The 18,393-nt window shown below is 44.9% G+C and overlaps 2 protein-coding genes across 4 annotated transcripts in view; one reads left to right on the top strand and one right to left on the bottom strand.

Annotated features, from left to right (window-relative positions):
* rai1 (retinoic acid induced 1) overlaps positions 1 to 7,610 on the top strand; it is a 66,130-nt gene extending 58,520 nt beyond the window's left edge. The window contains exons 3-5 of the mRNA XM_086000196.1: positions 3,583 to 3,676; positions 4,927 to 4,976; positions 6,550 to 7,610. Of these exons, the coding sequence (XP_085856322.1) occupies positions 3,583 to 3,676; positions 4,927 to 4,976; positions 6,550 to 6,573 (168 nt within the window). The 3' untranslated portion in view covers positions 6,574 to 7,610. The remainder of the gene's footprint in view (positions 1 to 3,582; positions 3,677 to 4,926; positions 4,977 to 6,549) is intronic.
* A 1,755-nt stretch (positions 7,611 to 9,365) lies between these two features.
* srebf1 (sterol regulatory element binding transcription factor 1) overlaps positions 9,366 to 18,393 on the bottom strand; it is a 42,881-nt gene continuing 33,853 nt past the window's right edge. For all 3 annotated transcript variants that reach the window (XM_086000192.1, XM_086000193.1, XM_086000195.1), the window contains 5 exons: positions 18,201 to 18,333; positions 17,192 to 17,354; positions 14,070 to 14,255; positions 11,771 to 11,885; positions 9,366 to 9,958 (listed from right to left, as the gene is read on the bottom strand). In XM_086000192.1, the coding sequence (XP_085856318.1) occupies positions 9,738 to 9,958; positions 11,771 to 11,885; positions 14,070 to 14,255; positions 17,192 to 17,354; positions 18,201 to 18,333 (818 nt within the window). In that variant the 3' untranslated portion in view covers positions 9,366 to 9,737. The remainder of the gene's footprint in view (positions 9,959 to 11,770; positions 11,886 to 14,069; positions 14,256 to 17,191; positions 17,355 to 18,200; positions 18,334 to 18,393) is intronic.

The raw sequence follows: 18,393 nt of genomic DNA, 5'->3' as shown, positions 1-18,393 counted from the left end.
ACTACAGTGACTACAAAACAAAGTGTGCGAGGGAACACCAAAGTAGGTTTTAAGGAGTGTCTTAAATATACTTGAAAAGGAAAAATGTATCGGGCTATAGGGAAAGGGCAGGAGAGTGGGACTAATTGGATAGCTCTTTCAAAGTGTCAGCACAGGCACAATGGGCCGAATGGCCTCCTGTGCTGTACGATTCTAAAACTGAGTCAAATCATTTTAAGATTTAGAGTCAAGTGCATATTTTCTCTCTTCCCTCTTTAACACTTGTAGCAAGTTTGTTTCCCCCCTTGTGCGCCAATAACTTACCAACCTGTCCTATAGTCTTGAGCTCTGATGAATTTTTTAAAGTTAAATCTTCTTGCTTCCAGAGCCATGGTTTTGTTCCACCTCATAGAATCATAGAATGACATAGCACAGAAGGCGGCCATTCGGCCCATTGTGCCTGTGCCGGCTCTCTGAAAGAGCTATCCAATTACTCCCGCTCCCCCCTGCTCATTCCCCATAGCCCTGCAAATTTTCCTCTTCAAGTATTTATCCAATTCCCTTTTTAAAGTTATTTTTGAATCTGCTTCCAAAATGATTTACCGCAGATTACTTTTCACACCCCCCTTCCCACAGCACGAACCCCCCCCCCCCCCCACCAAACCCCGAGATGGTGTTAACATTTCCTGCAGAGGAGATGTAGTTTTACTTGGAGCCATTTCATTAATTTCTAAGAACGTCCAAATATTTTCCCCAAGTCTTTTAACAAACTGACCTTTCATCAACACTGATTCATTAAATTGTCACATTTAGTAGGCCCTTGGGTTTTGATTAAGTATCAGTGGTAAGGGAAAGGGGAATAACAACAGAGAATGCTGGAAAAACTCAGCAGGTCAGGCAACATCTGTGAAGAGAAATTTGAGTTGACGTTTCAGGTTGAAACCCTTCTTCAAAACTGGAAAGAAAATAAAAAGATCGAAGGCAAAGCTGCGATCGAACAAAAGAAGAAAAAGAGACAATAAAAGGTATGCGAAGCCAGAAGCTTGTTCTCACATTGAACAACTTCTCCTTTAACTCCACTCATTTCCTCCAAATTAAAGGTGTTGCTATGGGTACCTGCATGGGTCCTAGCTATGCCTGCCTTTTCGTGGGCTATGTGGAACAATCTTTGTTCCAGTCCTACTCGGGTCCCCTCCCTCACCTCTTTTTCCGATACATTGATGACTGTATCGGTGCCGTTTCCTGCTCTCGCCCCGAACTAGACAATTTCATTCACTTTGCCTCCAATTTCCACCCTTCCCTCACTTTCACATGGTCCATCTCTGACTCCTCCCTTCCCTTCCTCGACTTCTCCGTCTCCATCTCTGGGAATAGGTTATCGACCAATATTCACTACAAGCCCACTGACTCCCACAGCTACCTGGATTACACTTCCTCCCACCCCGCCTCCTGTAAGGACTCTATTCCATTCTCCCAGTTTCTCCGCCTCCGCCGTATCTGCTCCGACGATGCCACCTTCCACACCAGTGCTTCCGATGTGTCTTCCTTTTTCCGCAACCGAGGATTCCCCTCTACCGTGGTCGACACGGCCCTCGACCGTGTCCGTTCCATCTCCCGCACTTCTGCCCTCACCCCTGCCCCTCCCTCCCGGAACCACGATAGGGTTCCCCTTGTCCCCACCTTTCACCCCACCAGCCTCCACATTCAACGGATCATCCTCCGCCATTTCCACTACCTCCAGTGATCCCACCACCAAACACATCTTCCCCTCCCCTTTCAGCATTCCGTAGGGACCGCTCCCTCCGAGACACCCTAGTCCACTCCTCTATCACCCCTAACAGCCCTTCCCCTTCGCCTGGCACCTTCCCGTGCAAGCGCAGGAGATGTAACACCTGCCCCTATACCTCCCCCCTTCCCACTGTCCAGGGCCCCAAACACCCCTTCCAGGTGAAACAGCGATTCACTTGTACTTCTTGCAATCTAGTATACTGTATTTGCTGCTCACGATGCGGTCTCCTCTACATTGGGGAGACCAAACGCAGATTGGGTGACCGCTTTGCGGACAACCTCCGTTCAGTCCGTAAGGGTGACCCCGAGCTTCCGGTCGCCTGTCATTTTAATTCACCGCTCCATTCCCACTCGGACCTCACCGTCCTTGGCCTCTTGTATTGTTCCACAGAAGCTCAACGTAAACTCGAGGAACAGCACCTCATCTTCCGATTAGGCACTTTGCAGCCTTCCGGACTCAATATCGAGTTCAATAATTTCAGATTATAACCTTGGCCCCTATTACTTTTTTCCTTTAAATTTTTTCCACCCTTTTGTTTTGGGTCCTTTTTTTCTCCCCCCCCCCGCCCCCCCCTCCTTTCCTTTTGTTTCTCTCACCTGCCAGCTGTCCTTATCCTGCCAGTACACTTCACACCTAATCTTAGCTGCCTTTTGTCTCCACGGGCCCATTACCATCTCATCTGGCTTCGCATACCTTTTATTGTCTCTTTTTCTTCTTTTGTTCGATCGCAGCTTTGCCTTCGATCTTTTTATTTTCTTTCCAGTTTTGAAGAAGGGTTTCAACCCGAAACGTCAACTCAAATTTCTCTCCACGGATGTTGCCTGACCTGCTGAGTTTTTCCAGCATTCTCTGTTGTTATTTTGGATTTCCAGCATCTGCAGTATTTTGCTATCGTAAGGGAAAGGGGGTTGGGGATGAAATTTGTGATCAAAAAGTGATTTAAAAAAATCAGATCTGGCGTCAACAAGAGACGCTAAAGAAATATTTTTTTCTAAATATATCGGTTCTTGCACCTGTGTTGCGGATGTTTGATTGAGGCCACTTTGAATTATTCGTCTGCTAGGTGGCAAGTGTATCATTCTGCTCCATCACTGCTTTTGGACTGCGAGTCCTTTCCACAGTAATGATCCCAGCCCATCTAACACTGATCATCTCTCGATACACTCGCCGAACAGCCAAAAATCACGATTCTCACAGTAGGATCCTGCGAGTTGGCAATAACAACGACTTTATATAGCCCATTTCGTGTAGAAAAAGGTCCCAAGGTTCTTCAGAGGCGTAATCAGACAGAAATTGGAGGCCGAGGCAAAGGGGGAGACATTAGCAACACTGCTGAGTCATGGGGCAGCAACAACAACAACTTGCAGTTATATAGCAAGTTTAATGTTGTAAAATGTCCCAAGGTGCTTCACAGGAGCAATTATCGAACAAAATTTGATACCGAGCCCCATAAGGAGACATTAGGACAAGTGTGAAAAACTTGGTCAAAGAGGTAGGTTTTAAGCTGCATTTAAAGGAGTAGGGAGAAGGGGGAGAGTTTTAGGGAGGGAATTCCAGAGCTTCGGGCCTAGACAGCTGAAGGCACGGCCGCCAGTGGTGGGACGAAGGAAGTGGGAGATGCAGAAGAGGCCAGAGTCAGAGGAACGCCGATCTTGGCGGGTTGTAGGGCTAAAGAACAAGGCTGTTAACTTGTTAATTTTTTTTTTGGAACGTGATGTTTAGATCCGTTCGCTCCAGTAAAAGAGGAAAGATGAATTGGAGACAAACCTGGACATCATTAACGTTACGGGCCTGTATTTATTCTTTCTCTGCAGAGGTGCTCTATGTGCGAGCGGGCAGGTGCCACACTGGGCTGCTACACCAAGGGGTGCAATCAGAAATACCATTACATCTGTGCCATTGAGTCCGGTAAGGAGACCGCCATCTCACAGCGACTGTCAAAGTTGGTTAATCCTCACTGTGCCTTTCTGTCTAACTAAATAGAGGTGTTCAAAATTGTGAGGGGTTTTGATAGAGCAGATGGGGAGAAACTGTTTCCACTGGCAGGAGGTTCGGTAACCAGAGGACACAGATTGAAGATAATTGGCAAAAGAACCAGAAGGGGAGATGAGATTTTTTTTTTTATGCAGCGATCTGGAATGCGCTGCCTGAAAGGGTGTTGGAAGCAGATTCAATAATAACTTTCAATAGGGAATTGGATGTATACTTGTAAAGGAAAAATTCACAGAGCTATGAGGAAAGGGTGGGGGAGGATTGGACTAATTGGATAGCTCTTTCAAGGAGTCGACACAGGCACAATGGGATGAATGGCCTCCTCCTGGACTATATGATTGAAAAATAATAAAAGAATCTATTGATATTAGGTTCCATTTTACATTATTTCTAGAATAAAAAGCCTAAACCTGCAAATGCAGTTAACTGTGTCTGTACAGAGGTCAGACCAACCTGCTTTCTAGGCCAGGTTACACATTGTTTACATTTAGAGATTAAGTTATCTGTAACTAATCACAATAATACATTCTATGCCTTGTTAACCCTAAACACTGATATTTTCTGTGCATCTTCGGTACCAAACTACGTCAGAATAGAGATAAGTGTTTAGCAGGCATGGAGCATATTGATAGAAAGAAGAACTTGCACATATACAGCGCCTTTCACGACCTCAGGATGCCCCAAACGCTTTACAGCCAATGAAGTACTTTTTTGAAGTGTAATCACTGTTGTAATGTAGGAAATGTGGCAGCCAATTATTCCACATCAAGCTCCCACAAACAGCAATGTGATAATGGCCAGATAATCTATTTTATTAGTGGTGTTGTCTGAGGGATAATTATTGGCCAGGACACCTGGGATCTTTTCGGTCTACTTGGGAGGGCAGACAGGGCCTCAGTTCAACATCTCATCTGAAGGACGGCACCTCAGAGTGCGGCACTCCCTCACTACTGTACTGGAGTGTCAGCCTAGATTATGTGCTCAAGTCCCTGGAGTAGGCCTTGCACCCACAACCTTCTCACTCTGAGGCACGAGTGATGCAAGCTGAGCCACGGCTGACCCTCTGCCCCGAAAACGTTACCTCATCTTGTCTCTTTGTAAATGCTGACGGACCTACGATAATTATTGCTCTCCTTTCTGTTTTCACACATCCCTTCTCCCCGCAGGTTGCCAATTAAGTGAGGAGAATTTTTCAATGAAGTGCTCGAAGCATAAGGTAGGAAAGAAATGTGTTTGGGGAGCTGTGCTTCAAAAGCAGCACGATTTCCTTTTAGCTTTTTTTCCAAGTGAAAATTACAGTATAAACAGAAGGCGACCTTGTAGCACCAAACTGCAGGAGAGAAAGTAAACTGCTAGTGTTCAAATTGCTCTTCATTTTAATATTACCGTGCAGTGCCTGTAAATTTATTAAAGAAAAGCTGAAAAGTAAAAAGGGATTGTCGGCAGGACCTTTTTAAAAATAAAACTGTTGCTCCCTCTGATGGCTCAGTGCAATGATTGGTGTGGTACTGAGGCAAACTGGCCAGAAAGTTCACCAAAGGGTGAAATACTTTTATATGTTTTATGTAGAAAATAGGAATTGTATGCAGTTACTTACAGTGTGCCCTATATACCGTTGTTCATTTTAATCAAAGATTTGGAACTTGCAACTCGCATCGGAGGTAATAAAGCTCGGATGCTTTCATTGATGAAATCAACAATTTAATGTTCCAGATCAGGAGCTGCAGGGTCACCTCTAGCTTTTCCCAGCCTCATCAATGTTCCGTGCAGGAATTGACAGTTACATAGGATTACATAGGATATACGGCACAGAAACAGGCCATTCGGCCCAGCCAGTGCCGGCATTTATGTTCCACTCAAGCCTCCTCCCATCTTTCCTCATCTAAATCTATCAGCATAACCCTCTATTCCCTTCTCCCTCATATGCTTGTCCAGCCTCCCCTTAAATGCATCGATACTATTCGCTTCAACCACTCCCTGTGGTAGCGAGTTGCACATTCTCACCACTCTCTGGGTAAAGAAGTTTCTTCTGAATTCCCTATTGGATTTCTTGGTGACTATCTTATATTGATGGTCTCTAGTTATGCTCTTTCCCCACAAGTGGAAACATTCTCTCTGTATCCACTCTATCAAAATCTTGCATCATTTTAAAGACCTCTATTAGGTCACCCCTCAGCCTTTTTTCCAAGAGAAAAGAAACCCAGCCTGTTCATCAGTGTACTAACAGAAAGCGGCCTCTCACGGGACTTAGTGAGTAGAGTACCGGTGGCTGGCGGTCCTTTTACACTGAGGGCGGACTGTCGACCGAAGCACAGTGCTCCTGCCTTCGATGACTCTTGTTCATGTTAAGTACCAGATTTCTTTGGGTCTCGAGAGCTGCTGTTGGGTCTGCACTTTGCAGTGCAGCCACTGTTGTAATGTAGGGGAACGCAGCAGCTAATGTGCACACAGCAAGATCCCACAAACAGCAATGATCAGATAAACGTTTTAGTGTTGTTGGTTGAGGGTTAAATATTGGCCAGGACACTGGGGAGAACTCCCTGCTCTTCTTCCAATAGTGCTATGGGATCGATTCAGAATGTTACTGGCATTCCTTCATACATTATTGGGATACGAATCCTGTGAACACTTTACAGTAACACACCATACTTACTGGGGTATTATGCTCCTACATGCAGTACAGTGTTTAGGTACAATGCTCCTGTACACAGCCCACCGTGTATTAAAATGCTCCTGTATTTATTAGTCATTCATAAATTGTAACTGATTTCTTGTTCCTCTCCTTTTAGAGTGTATTGTCTAAAACACTATAACAGCAGGAAAGCTCCACTGTGCCAAGATAAGTGACATTACCCCACAAGAAGGTGTTAAATACAGACTGCAAACTGAGAACAGTCAATGAATGTATTATGGAATCGTGCAGTTAAAGGAATGGAAGGATTAGACGCCCTGAAGCAGCATCACCTATCCTGAAATACCAAGAGGACACCAATGGATTGACTCAGTCAATGTACATTCTCCCCCATTGAATCTTCGCTGCATTTTTTTCCTGGGGGTGGGTTGGGGGTTGGGTGGGTAAATATAAATTGGTTCTGAGTTTTTCTGAACTGCAAGACTCCTGTGTAAACACTGATAATTCGAGAAGCGCCAAACCATCAATTGTCTTAATGTTGCTGTGTAGATAATCTTACAAAGTGGGATCCAGGGTGTTTTGCTGGGAATGCAAGAGGAGGGGGAGGAGGGGAAAATGATACCAATCTGCAGACTGCTATTAAATGATAAAAGAAAACTTCATGGATGAGCAAACAAAGTCTAATTTGTTAAAGTAGGTAATGAAATACGTTTTGAAACAAGGACACAGCTGATTGCCTTGCCATGGGTTTTTAAAAAATGTTTCATTTCACCGGTTGTTTTATACAGTAGGGAAAGGGGGGGATACTCACGTGTCTCCCAAGTGAAGTACTGCGGGAGATTGACTGTGTAACTCACGAGGCAGCGAGTATTCCCTTTATCACACTTGGCAGTGTTTATTTATTTAGAGTTTGCAAAATTAATTTTTGTAACATTTTTTTTAAAACACAAAGGAGGCATCGTCATGGATACACTCCCAATGTCAACTCTGGAAATGTGAGATGGGGAGGAATTGTTTTTCCTGCAATTGTCAGTAGGCCCGAGTGTGATAAAGATAATTATTGAAAATTAATGGGACCGGAGGTGTCTGGATAGTCTGATACCTACTGGGAAGAGACCCACAACTTTAAGCTCCTTCTTTCAATGTGTAATGTAATGTACTGTACATGTACCTGTAATGCAATGCCACTTTTTAGGAATAAAAAGCTGCAGAAAGCAATCTGGCCAATTGGGATAATTGAACAGGTCTTTTCTCCTGCACGATTTTTTTGTCACTGGATTAAGGAGTGGTACAGGATACATCCTTGGGTTGTACTGGAAATTTGGAATTTCCTTTCCCAAAAGGCCGGCGGCGGGGGGGTCAATTAAAATATTCGAGACTGAGATTGATGTATTTTTGTTAGGTAAGGGTATCGAGGGATATGGAGTTGGAAGTACAAGATCAGCCATGATCTAATTGAATGGCGGAACAGGCTCGAGAGGCTGAATGGCCTCCTCCCTGTTCCAGGTTTCCTTGATCGCTATCCAGTGACTCCTGCTGGGAACAAACATGTGTGGCCATTAGGTGGTGGTGAGGACAGGATTGGGCTGGGCTATGCTCTAATCGATAAGGCTGCTATCGGTCCCTGACCAGGCTCACACATGAAGACTCCTCTTGGGGGCAGGACTAGATGACACCAGTGGAACCCTAGCCCAGCACTGGGAGGGGCAGAGGGGGAAAGAAATGGATCAGAAAAATGGGCTCCAAGCATCAGTAGACAGAGAATAGTGTAAAAACTAATTTGGAACGGAGTAGAAGCAGAAAGTTCTGTGCTGCACTATTAGCTTTTTGGCAAACAGCATGTTTCTTAACTCTCTCATTTAGCCACTGGCCCACATTAGTGTGCAAATGACATACCATTTCCTGACTAAAGCTAAAATATAAACTGCAGCACAATAATCCCAGTCCCCTGAGCAGGCAGGCCTTTCTCTTGAAAACTGAAGGCACTTTGTACAGCACTAACTCCCCACTGTCACATCTCCTTAAGATGTATACGGAAAGATACAGAGGCTGTGGAAAGGAGCCAAAGAGAGGCGACAAAGGCAATTGTAGGGTTTTGATTATTCAGCAATGAAGAGAAGCTATGCCCGGTCTCGTGGGAGAGATAAATTGAGAGGTCTGATCGAACTTTTCAAAATAATGAAGGGAATTGCTAATGTGGATGTAGAGGTAATTGTACAAAAATAAGAGATGAAGAAGCCAGGACTCTCTGTTACCTTAAAGGGGACAGGAAGTTGAGGGTAGTACATTTTGTCCAACGTACTCTCAAGCTCATGTTAAATAATTGTGCCCATTTTCTACTCTGATGGTTGTTGTCATAGAATGATACAGCACAGGAGGCCATTCAGCCCATCGTGACAGAGTCTTACCTCTAGGCTGCTCCCATGATATAACTGACATAGGCAAGCCACCTACAGCTCCATTCATGTGAATTGGGATGGGGTGACCACAACTTTGGATTGGTCTACAAGCTGATCTGCAGTGGCCTAACCCCAAGGCAGTTTGCTAACTATGCAGCATATCCAAACACAGGTTTGTGCTAGGGTAGAAATTTGACAAGAGTAATGTCTTCAAATGATACACATACTCAGTAGGAGTGTAACCTAACTTAGGAAACCAGCGCAGGTGTGATGTTGCAGATAGGCATTTAACGTCTTCCTCAGTGCATCTCTAAAACCAGCCAAACAGAACCTCAGTTTAATGCCTCACCCAAAGACTGCAGCTCTAACAATGCAGCACTCCCTCAGTAACACACTCTCGGTGTTCAAATCCTGGTGCGGGGCTTGAACTCGAGAGCCAAAAGTGCGACTGACTGAGCCAAACTGAAAATGAGCACTCTGCTTGCAAGTACCCCATCCTTCCAAACGACAGAAAAATCCCGAGTGCTCTGAAAAACAATTATGCAAATACGAGTGTAAAAAAAGACACGTTAGATTTTGTTTTCATAATTCTTTCATTTGGGTTATTTTAATCATATAAAAGTATATTGCACAGAATACAGCCCAGAATGGCTTTATCATTGGTGCAGTAGTACAAGGGAAGCTAAGCTTCTAGAGAGACAAGTGCTTTTAATTCTACAAAAATGAATTTGCTGCATCCCAACTTCTGTCTTTTTAAAAAATTATAAATATTTTTTATATGTACAGTTTCTTTAAACTATGAAAATACGATTTTTATTTCACCAGGTCATTATTTTAATACGAAATAAAAAGGGCAGTGCTGCTTCACCCGGGGGCGCGCATACTATGTACAGTCACCGTGCTTTTAGGGTGTGGGTGGGCGCTTTTAAAAAAAAATACATCCACTTCAGCTCGTGGTGACTGTGGTGCCGCTGCCCAGTTTCATAATCATCTGCTGGCAGTCGTGGAGAGTCCTTTTGTCGCCGATCTTTTCCAGTGTGCGGGCTGCCTCTGCCAGCATGCCGACTCGCTGCCCCGGTGCAGACAGGAAGCTCGGGGGGAGGTAGCGACATGCCAGTAGGAGTGCTTCAGCGTGCTCCCGCCGGCCAGGGTCCGTCTCGGCCTCGCCTGTCGAACAGAGCAGGAAATACAGAAATAAGCCGACAGTTAACCCCTGGGGGGCACAGAGATTCAACCCAATTGATTAATAAATAAAGCCCTCTCGATGGACAAATGAGCCATGGGGTATGGTACTGAGGCAGAGAGAACAGGGAGATCCCAGCTTCAATTCCCATTTTAGGCTGAATTAGCTAGGGGGTGGTGGGACAGGTACAATTGCCTCAGTGGCTCTGGACCAGTGAGCAGAGAGAAAGGAAAATCAGCCAGGTCTCCCACTACAGGAAACTCTTTTTTATCCGGCACCGACGGGACCGGCGTGGTGCCGGTTTATCAAAAAGTCAGGATTACAGAGAGTTATAGTTAAAAGGTACGAGAGCTCCGTACACAGTAACAAATCCAAGTTTCCCTGTTGCTTAGCAACAGGTGCAAGAAGCCCGCCCACAAACCAAGTGTCCCTGTTGCTTAGCAACAAGTGCAGGAACCCCCGATTACACAGCCAAGAATCAAGAAACGGCCACTAATATGAAGAAAAACTTAACTGAACCTACTCCCGAATTTTGCCGGTTAACCAAGATTTCCAGTTGTTTGGGTGCCGGTAAATCGAGAGTTTCCTGTACTGATCACCATCCTGTTGGACGTCTGGTAAAATCGTACTACCCTCTATGGTTCAATAGTCTTCTGACACTCTGGTGTCCACGAACAGCCATTTGAGCAAGGTACTGCAGGGCTGCAAACTGCTCTCACCAAGAGCTGCATGCTTTTTTTTTTTATTCGTCCATGGGATGTGGGCATTGATGGCAAGGCTGGTATTTATTGCCCATCCCTAATCCTTGACGGTGGTGGTGAGCCGCCTTCTTGAACTGCAGCGGGCAGTTAAGAAAAAAAAACTTGCATTTCTATAGCGCCTTTCACGACCACTGGGTGTCCCAAACCACTTTACACCCAATGAAGTACTTTCTGATGTGTAGTCACTGTTGTAATGTAGGAAACCCGGCAGCCAATTTGCACTCAGCAAACTCTGACAAACAGCAATGTGATAATGACCAGATAACCAGTTTTTTTGTTATGTTGATTGAGGGATAAATATTGGCCAGGACACCAGGGATAACTCCCCCTGCTCTTCAAAATAGTGCCATGGGATCTTTTACGTCCACCTGAGAGAGCGGACGTCTCATCCGAAAGACGGCACCGCCAACTCTCTCAGTACTGCACTGGAGTGTCAACCTAGACTTTTGTACTCAAGCCTCTGGAGTGGGACTTAAACCCACAACCATTCTAACTCAAGGTGCTACAAACTGAGCCACTGGCTAACACATATATACCAGACCAGGTAAGGATGGCAGAAAGAACATTGGGTTTTTGCGACAATCCAGTTTCATAGTCACTAGCTTTTTTTTAAATTCCAAATTTATTTAATTAACTGAATTTAAATTCCCCAGCTGTCATGGTGGGATTTGAACTCATGTCTCCATAGTCTCCGATAGTCTAGGACCTCTGGATTACTAGTCCAGTAACATAACCATGATGCTACCGTACCCAATGCTCTAAGCATCACCCTTATGACCCACTATGCAGAAGAACTTTTCTGAACACATGACAGTCCAAGAGGCTGAGCACCTGGCCCCAAACAAAAAGCTCGAGCTTGAATCCCAAATGTCTTTGTAACGCAGAAGTCTGCTGAGCATCAACATTCATGTTTATAGTTTACCGATTTGAAGGGTGGAAATTAATTTTTTACACCTAATTGTTTGAAGACAGGGTGTAACAAATTGGATTAAAAGACTACGCCAAAATGACTGCTCCCTAAATGCTGCTACTTACCACCTTTGGGTACTGGGGTCGTGACCCGCCTCCGGAGACTGCGGTCCAATAACTGGTGAGTACGGGTTGGACTGGCTCCAGCCATTAACCTGGCTGTCGCTTCGTGCAGAAACACCTGAAAGATAAATAAAGCTTAATCATTACATTGCATTTCATCAACATTACGGTGCTCCGTGCTCCTCTGAACCTCCGTCTCTTGTTCCACCTCAGCTCCAAATAACTCTCTTCCTTCTCCCTGTCTCGTCATTGGGTTGAAATTAAGACTCGTTACATCATCTCCGATTCCAGCTCATCTTCCCTCAAAACTGTGGACAACGTTCTCTGTAATTTCTTTTGGCCCTGCGTGGCCCCTTTAAGGGGCTGTGCAGGCCATTCAAAATATCGTGCATGTGTTTTTTTACATTGAAAAGACAAGAAGCCAGGTTCCTTGGAGTGCTGTGCGGCCATGCAGCTTAAAGGGAAGATTGACTGTGGAGCGCCTTTCCCCTCACAACCTGAAGACCTGAGGAAGTGCTGCACTGTCGGTGGTGCCATCTTTAAAATGATACGTTAAACCGAGGCCCCATCATAAAAGATCCCATGGCACTACTTCAAAGAACGGGGGTTTTCCCCTAGTGTCCTGGTTAATATTTCTCCCTCAATCAACATCACTAAAACAGATTATCTGGTCATTATCACACATTGCTGTTTGTGGGAGCTTGCTGTGCGCAAATTGTCACGTTTCCTACATTAAAACAGTGACTACACTTAAAGTACTTCACTGGCTGAAAAGCACTTTGGGACGCCCTGAGGTCACACACCATCCTGACTTGGAAGTACATCGCCGATCCTTCATCGTCGCTGGGTCAAAATCCTGGAACTCACACCCTAACAGCACTGTGGGAGTACCTTCACCACATGGACTGCAGCAGTTCAAGGCGGCAGCTCACCACCACCTTCTCGAGGGCAACTAGGGATGGGCAATAAATGCTGGCCTTGCCAGCAATGCCCAGATCCCATAAACGAATGAAAAAAAAAAGTTTTTTTTAACCTTGGCTTTTCTTCCTTGGTGGGACCATATATCATGTCCCTTGGCCCTACACCAGGGTCTGACCAACAATTCCTGCACTCTGTATCTAGACGTCAACTGTGGACTGGATTCCTTCCAGTACAAGATCCAATTAATAAGCGCTGGATCCCAGATTAAGAGGCCAAACTACCCGGAGTCCAAGCAAATGGCAGGATTAAGAAGACAAGCTGCAGCATCCTAGACCCAAAAGAAAGGTGTGGAACTGGGAGCTTGCTATACCAACAGTATTGCTCGCTATTTGCTTTCAGTTCAATTATAATTCATAGTTAGATGGAAGTTATCTTTAAAAAAATATTTAATGATAAGCAATTGATTCCCCACTGTTGATTTTTGTGTTTTTGTTTTCACGGAGTCACAGCTGATTCTCTTACTAGTTCTATAACTCACTGTTAAATCAAGTACTGATCAGGTCTAGGACAAACCCTGCCGTTAAAAATCAAACTATCCTCTGAATTAGTGTTTCATATCCAAAATATTACTTTGGAAAAACAATTATTTACCTGGAACGTACTCCACTCCCAGAGGGTGGCACGGGTGAAAAGAAGCTCCTAATCGCGACTTCCCAAAGTGTTTCATATCCAAAATATTACTTTTAAAGTGTAGTCACTGTTCGATAAGCAAATTTGGCAGCAATATTATGCACAGCAAGATCTCAAAATTAACAAATGAGATGACTGAGCAGTTAATCGGTTTTTGGTAATGTTGGCTGAGGGAGGAGTCTTGGCCAGGACGCTGGGAGAACACCCCATGCTCTTCGAACAGAGCCACAGCTTCTTTGACATCCACCTGAACAGGTAGACAGGGCCTTGGTTTAACATCTCATCCAAAAGATGCACCTTTGACAATTGGCACTCCCTCAGTATGGCACTGAAGTGTTGGCAGAGATTATATTCTCCATTCAAATGGGACATTAACCTCCAAACCTACTGACGCAGAGGTTGAGAGCTTCCAACTGAATCATTGCCATTAATGCCCTGAAATAGGCTTCTTAGGATGCCTCTCTCTTTGATTTTCCCTCCCTCTAAGTAGCAATTAACCTCCGTTGAGTATTTCTCCCCTCAGCACCATGGCCAAGATCAGTAACTCAACTAGTGGAAGATCACTGAACGCAATCCACAATTCCACTGCAGAATCCAGTGCTACTCTTCTTGATTAGTAAAGTCCCTCAAAAATAAATCCCACCAGTACCCCATTCCCCACCCCGCAATTACCATCTCACAACCTACTTACCCTACGGAGGGCAGGTCTGAAAGTCTGGGACAGCTTCCTGAGGCTGCTAAGGTCCTGTTGAAAGCCTCTCAGCTCTAACGGGGATGCTTGGTGCGTGCAGCTCACAGGCTGACTCCCGTTGATCTGTTGCTGCCACGTGCTGGTTCTGGTGATGAGCAAGAGATCGCACAGCAAGAGCTGCACTGCCTGAAAAAAGAATAGACAAGCTCAGACTCACAAACCTCTCTGCTGCTGTGGTAACTGAAGTGACGGGCGTATCTTAACGCTCCGTAATTATTTAGCCACGGTTCCTAGATAGCCAGCTCCATATATTCACGCTAATGTATTTTAGTTTATAGCTGCTTTACTCAAAACTTCTTTTAGTCAATGAATGTGACCATTTTCAACATGACCCAAAACCCAACATGTAAAAGAAGCTGTTGATTTCGGGGCCCAGTACAGGGTAGTGGGGACACAAGGTTGCAGCTACGATTCTCCACATGCAAGTTGCCTATTTCAGTCACTTGACAACCAGCAGAAAGAACCCAAGAAGGGAGATGAGAGAACAGTATATAAAAACATTAATATAGAGAGAGAAACACATACACAGACAGACAAGAGAGAGGGGAAAAGATGAATAATGGCAGAAATAAACCACTCAAAAAACAATACATATCAATCATGACACACTGGTCAGCTCTGATTTTAAGGTTTGCAGCTTTTCCTCTTGGACGCTCTGTTGAACTGGTGTCAGGGTCTGGCTCTGTATTGCATTGCAGGTGCATTGCACATCGAGGACACATGCAATGCAACTACAATGCACCACAGCTGCAGCCATTCATTCAGTAGAGTGGGGTCGATGAGGCAAAAACAAATACACTGAGCGTTTTGACCATTACCAAGTGGATTCTACTTCTCGGTGATGTTTTTGTCCTTTCTCCTTTTGTTTGAAAAACTTGCAGGGAAAAAATGCTGTGTTATTACCACAGAATACGAGATACATAACTGTGACTACATATATAGTGGTCTTGACTACATGCCTATGCCATACTTACATCTCATTAGGGTAGAAATGAATTATAAACTGTGCAGACAGCACAGCTGATTTGAATTACACTCCAGGGGATACTAGTGTACAGGGATGTACATAAAACAAAGTTTACTCCCCTCTCCCCCGCTTCAGACGAGCTGACAGGGACTGTAACTGACAGCTCAGTGATGTGTCTTGAGCCACACTGTTCAGGAAGGTCTCTGGTCTGTGCCAAGTTAGCGGATCTCAGCTGTGACGGCGTTGGGAGTGCTACGCTCGACTACAGTGCCCCTGGCTCCTGCTGCTGATTATGCCCAGTGACTTCTGCTGGTTTTACATAGGGACGTCACGGTGAGGACAGGATCAGAGTGTGCTGTGATGCCGCTCTATGCTAGAACAGCCTGTTGATCGATTTTAAAATTCTCATCCTTGTTTTCAAATCCCCCATGGCCTTGCCCCTCCCTATCTCTGTAATCTTTTCCAGCAACCCCCACCCCGAGAACTCTGCACTTCTCTAATTCTGGCCTCTTCAGCATCCCTGATTTTAATTGCTCATCCATTGGCAGCCGTGCCTTCAGCTGCCTGGGCCCTAAGTTCTGGAATTCCCTCCATAGACCTCTCCACTTCTCTCTCCTCCTTTAAGACGCTCCTTAAAACCTACCTCTTTCATCTGCCCTAATTTCTCCTTATGTGGCTCAGTGTCAAATTTTGTTTTATAATACTCCTGTGAAGCATCTTGGGACATTTTACTACGTTAAAGGCGCTATATAAATACACGTTGTTGCTGTTGTTGATGATACTTACCGTCTTTGCTCACACCTGAACAGTGACCTTGGACAATGCACCAAGAGAGCTAAGGTATCTGTGGAACCAAAGCCCAGCATATGCCAGCCAGAAAAAAAAGCAGGTGGCGCATGGGGGAAATTAAACACATTGATCTGAAAAAACCACCTTCCCTAGCCCCTGTAGAAAATATAACCCAATGTCCATTATACTCTCAAGGGATGCCAGTAACTGCCTAGCCCCCTCATCCCACGCATGCACGAAACGCACTGCCTTTCAAATTTCTGCCAGAATCGAGTGAGCTTAGGCAATGTTTAACTGGAACAAAGATGTCAAACTGGGGACAAGGATGTGGGGGGGGGGGGGGGAAGAGAATGGCAAGGGAAGGCAGCTGCCTACAAACACTGAATTATGATCCCTCATTGCCCACTGGAGTGTTTGTCACAGTATTCTGGGCTTACTGTACAGCAGCAGCAAGACATGCCTGGCACTGCTTTAAAAAGCACAGAGCAGCAGTTCCTGGTTGGTGTGGAGTAGTATCACTATTTCTAGGCAGACACCTCCCACTGAGATTAGATTTCCTTCCCCCCCATCTCCCCTTTCCATCTGTATTCAGATAAAATGTCCTCTCATCATCAGCTGCAGAAATACTCCAGAGGAAAGTGACGGCAGATTTAAAGATTTTAAATGCAGCTAGTACAAGACATTAGGGGATAAGTACTTTACACTGCAAGTGCTTCCTCCCACACCAAAACGCTCTTTAACACTTTCCTGCCTAAACGCATCAGTAGATAAGGAGCACTCACCCCTTAATGGCAACTGCAAGCTGTTTAAAGGCTTAAATGGAAAGGTGTTGAGTGGAGGCTGCAGTGTGTCCCAGCAGGGAGGAGGGAAGATTGCAAGGCTGAGTCACGCCTGAGCGGTCTCCAAACACCACTTGGCAGCCAGCCTGGGTGCAGCCTGTACACGCAGGGAGTTGGGAAAAAGGAGAGGAATTTTTTAAAAAATACAGCGGGCAACTTACCCACAAATTCCCCCATATAAATAACGTTTACAAACACAAAAATGCTGATCATTTATTAGATTGCCAAAAGAGAACACTTTTATTTTTTCGGGCCAGGGGGTTAATTAGAGAGAAAGTAAGTACGTCACATTGATAACAAGATGTTTAGGGAGCATATTAAAAACGTACAGCGAGGTTTGTCAACGCCCATGATGATTCTGCTGCTCATCATAATGAAGGATGTTAGCGCTAGAATCCGAGTATGTCCAGTATTTTCTCTGCTTTTATTGCAATCATCTATCCCACACGCACTAGGAGTCTCCGTACCTTATCAATACTGTTGCTGGTGGGAGAGGCCATATTGAGGCTGTCCCTCAGGTATCCACCGGCCTTCTCACAGTGCACGAGGCTCATCTGGCTACCGTCCTGTTTACCCAGCATGGCACGCACGGCCTTGAATGCGAACAGTGCTGCTTTTGGCAACTGGCTCCTGCAAGAGATTAGCGTTTAAGAATCAGGCAAGGTTCTCCAAGGAGGCACACGACTAATAATGCAGATGGGTGCATCGAATAAACTCTGCTGGAGATAGCGTATCATTTATCTGTCCAGCTGGTGCAGGTAACCTATGAAAAGTCCACAGGTTAAACACTCAGTTGCCCAGCTCCACGCCTTTAACAAGATTGAAATGATGGTTTCGAATTGTGTAGGAAATATTTTTAACCAATGATTTTCCTTTTCCCACCTGTACTTGTATCATTATGTAGCTTGTGTTATATGATGGCCCTAATCTGTTAAACACAATGTTCTTGTAGTTATCTAGTGTTTTCAAGAACAAAACAGAAGCGTAGCTAAAAATCACACAATTCTCATTACTGGTTGGCAGTCAAACTATAAACAAGATGTTGATCCGCTGCAGAAGGATCCACTGCCTAGAATTCTGACCACATTCCAAAAAGATCACAGGTGAGTAACTCCGCCCCCCATCACTCACCCAATTTGAGAGAATGAACAATCCCACTCAGTAATACTGGGTTTCCGACACTAGAGGAAATGTTAACAGCATCGTACGGTTAGAGAGCCACTTAGTGGTAGCAACCCAGTACTGCAACAACACACAAGCTGAAGTTAGTGGCTTTGGTGCAGCGCAGTTTGTGCTGATTCAGATCCATCTCCCACAAAATAAAATGAGGCACCAGGTTTTAAACTGTGAGGCATTTAAGGTGTCAGTTTGGCTCGCCTGGTAATACTCTCAGCTAAAACAACATGGTTGAAGATATTTTGAGTGGATGTACTGTAAAAGAGATTATATGGAGAGAATTCAGGTCATGATACTTACTCTGTTGCATGAAGTGTCTTCGGCATGTATTCCACCACCGGGTAAAGTCGCTCTGCTGCCTCGTCGTCACCTTGCAGCCAGTTGATAGCAACTACAATCATGGAAGCCCACCACTTGGCTACTGGATCAGTGCCTGTACATACAATGAATAGACAGCATTAAAATCATCAGAACTAGCATAGCCTGGTGTGGT

This window comes from Somniosus microcephalus, chromosome 11 (assembly GCF_052327205.1).
Source record: "Somniosus microcephalus isolate GS21.2 chromosome 11, FLI_Smic_1.0, whole genome shotgun sequence".
NCBI lineage: Eukaryota > Metazoa > Chordata > Chondrichthyes > Squaliformes > Somniosidae > Somniosus > Somniosus microcephalus.
This window is presented reverse-complemented; position numbering and strand designations above follow the sequence as displayed.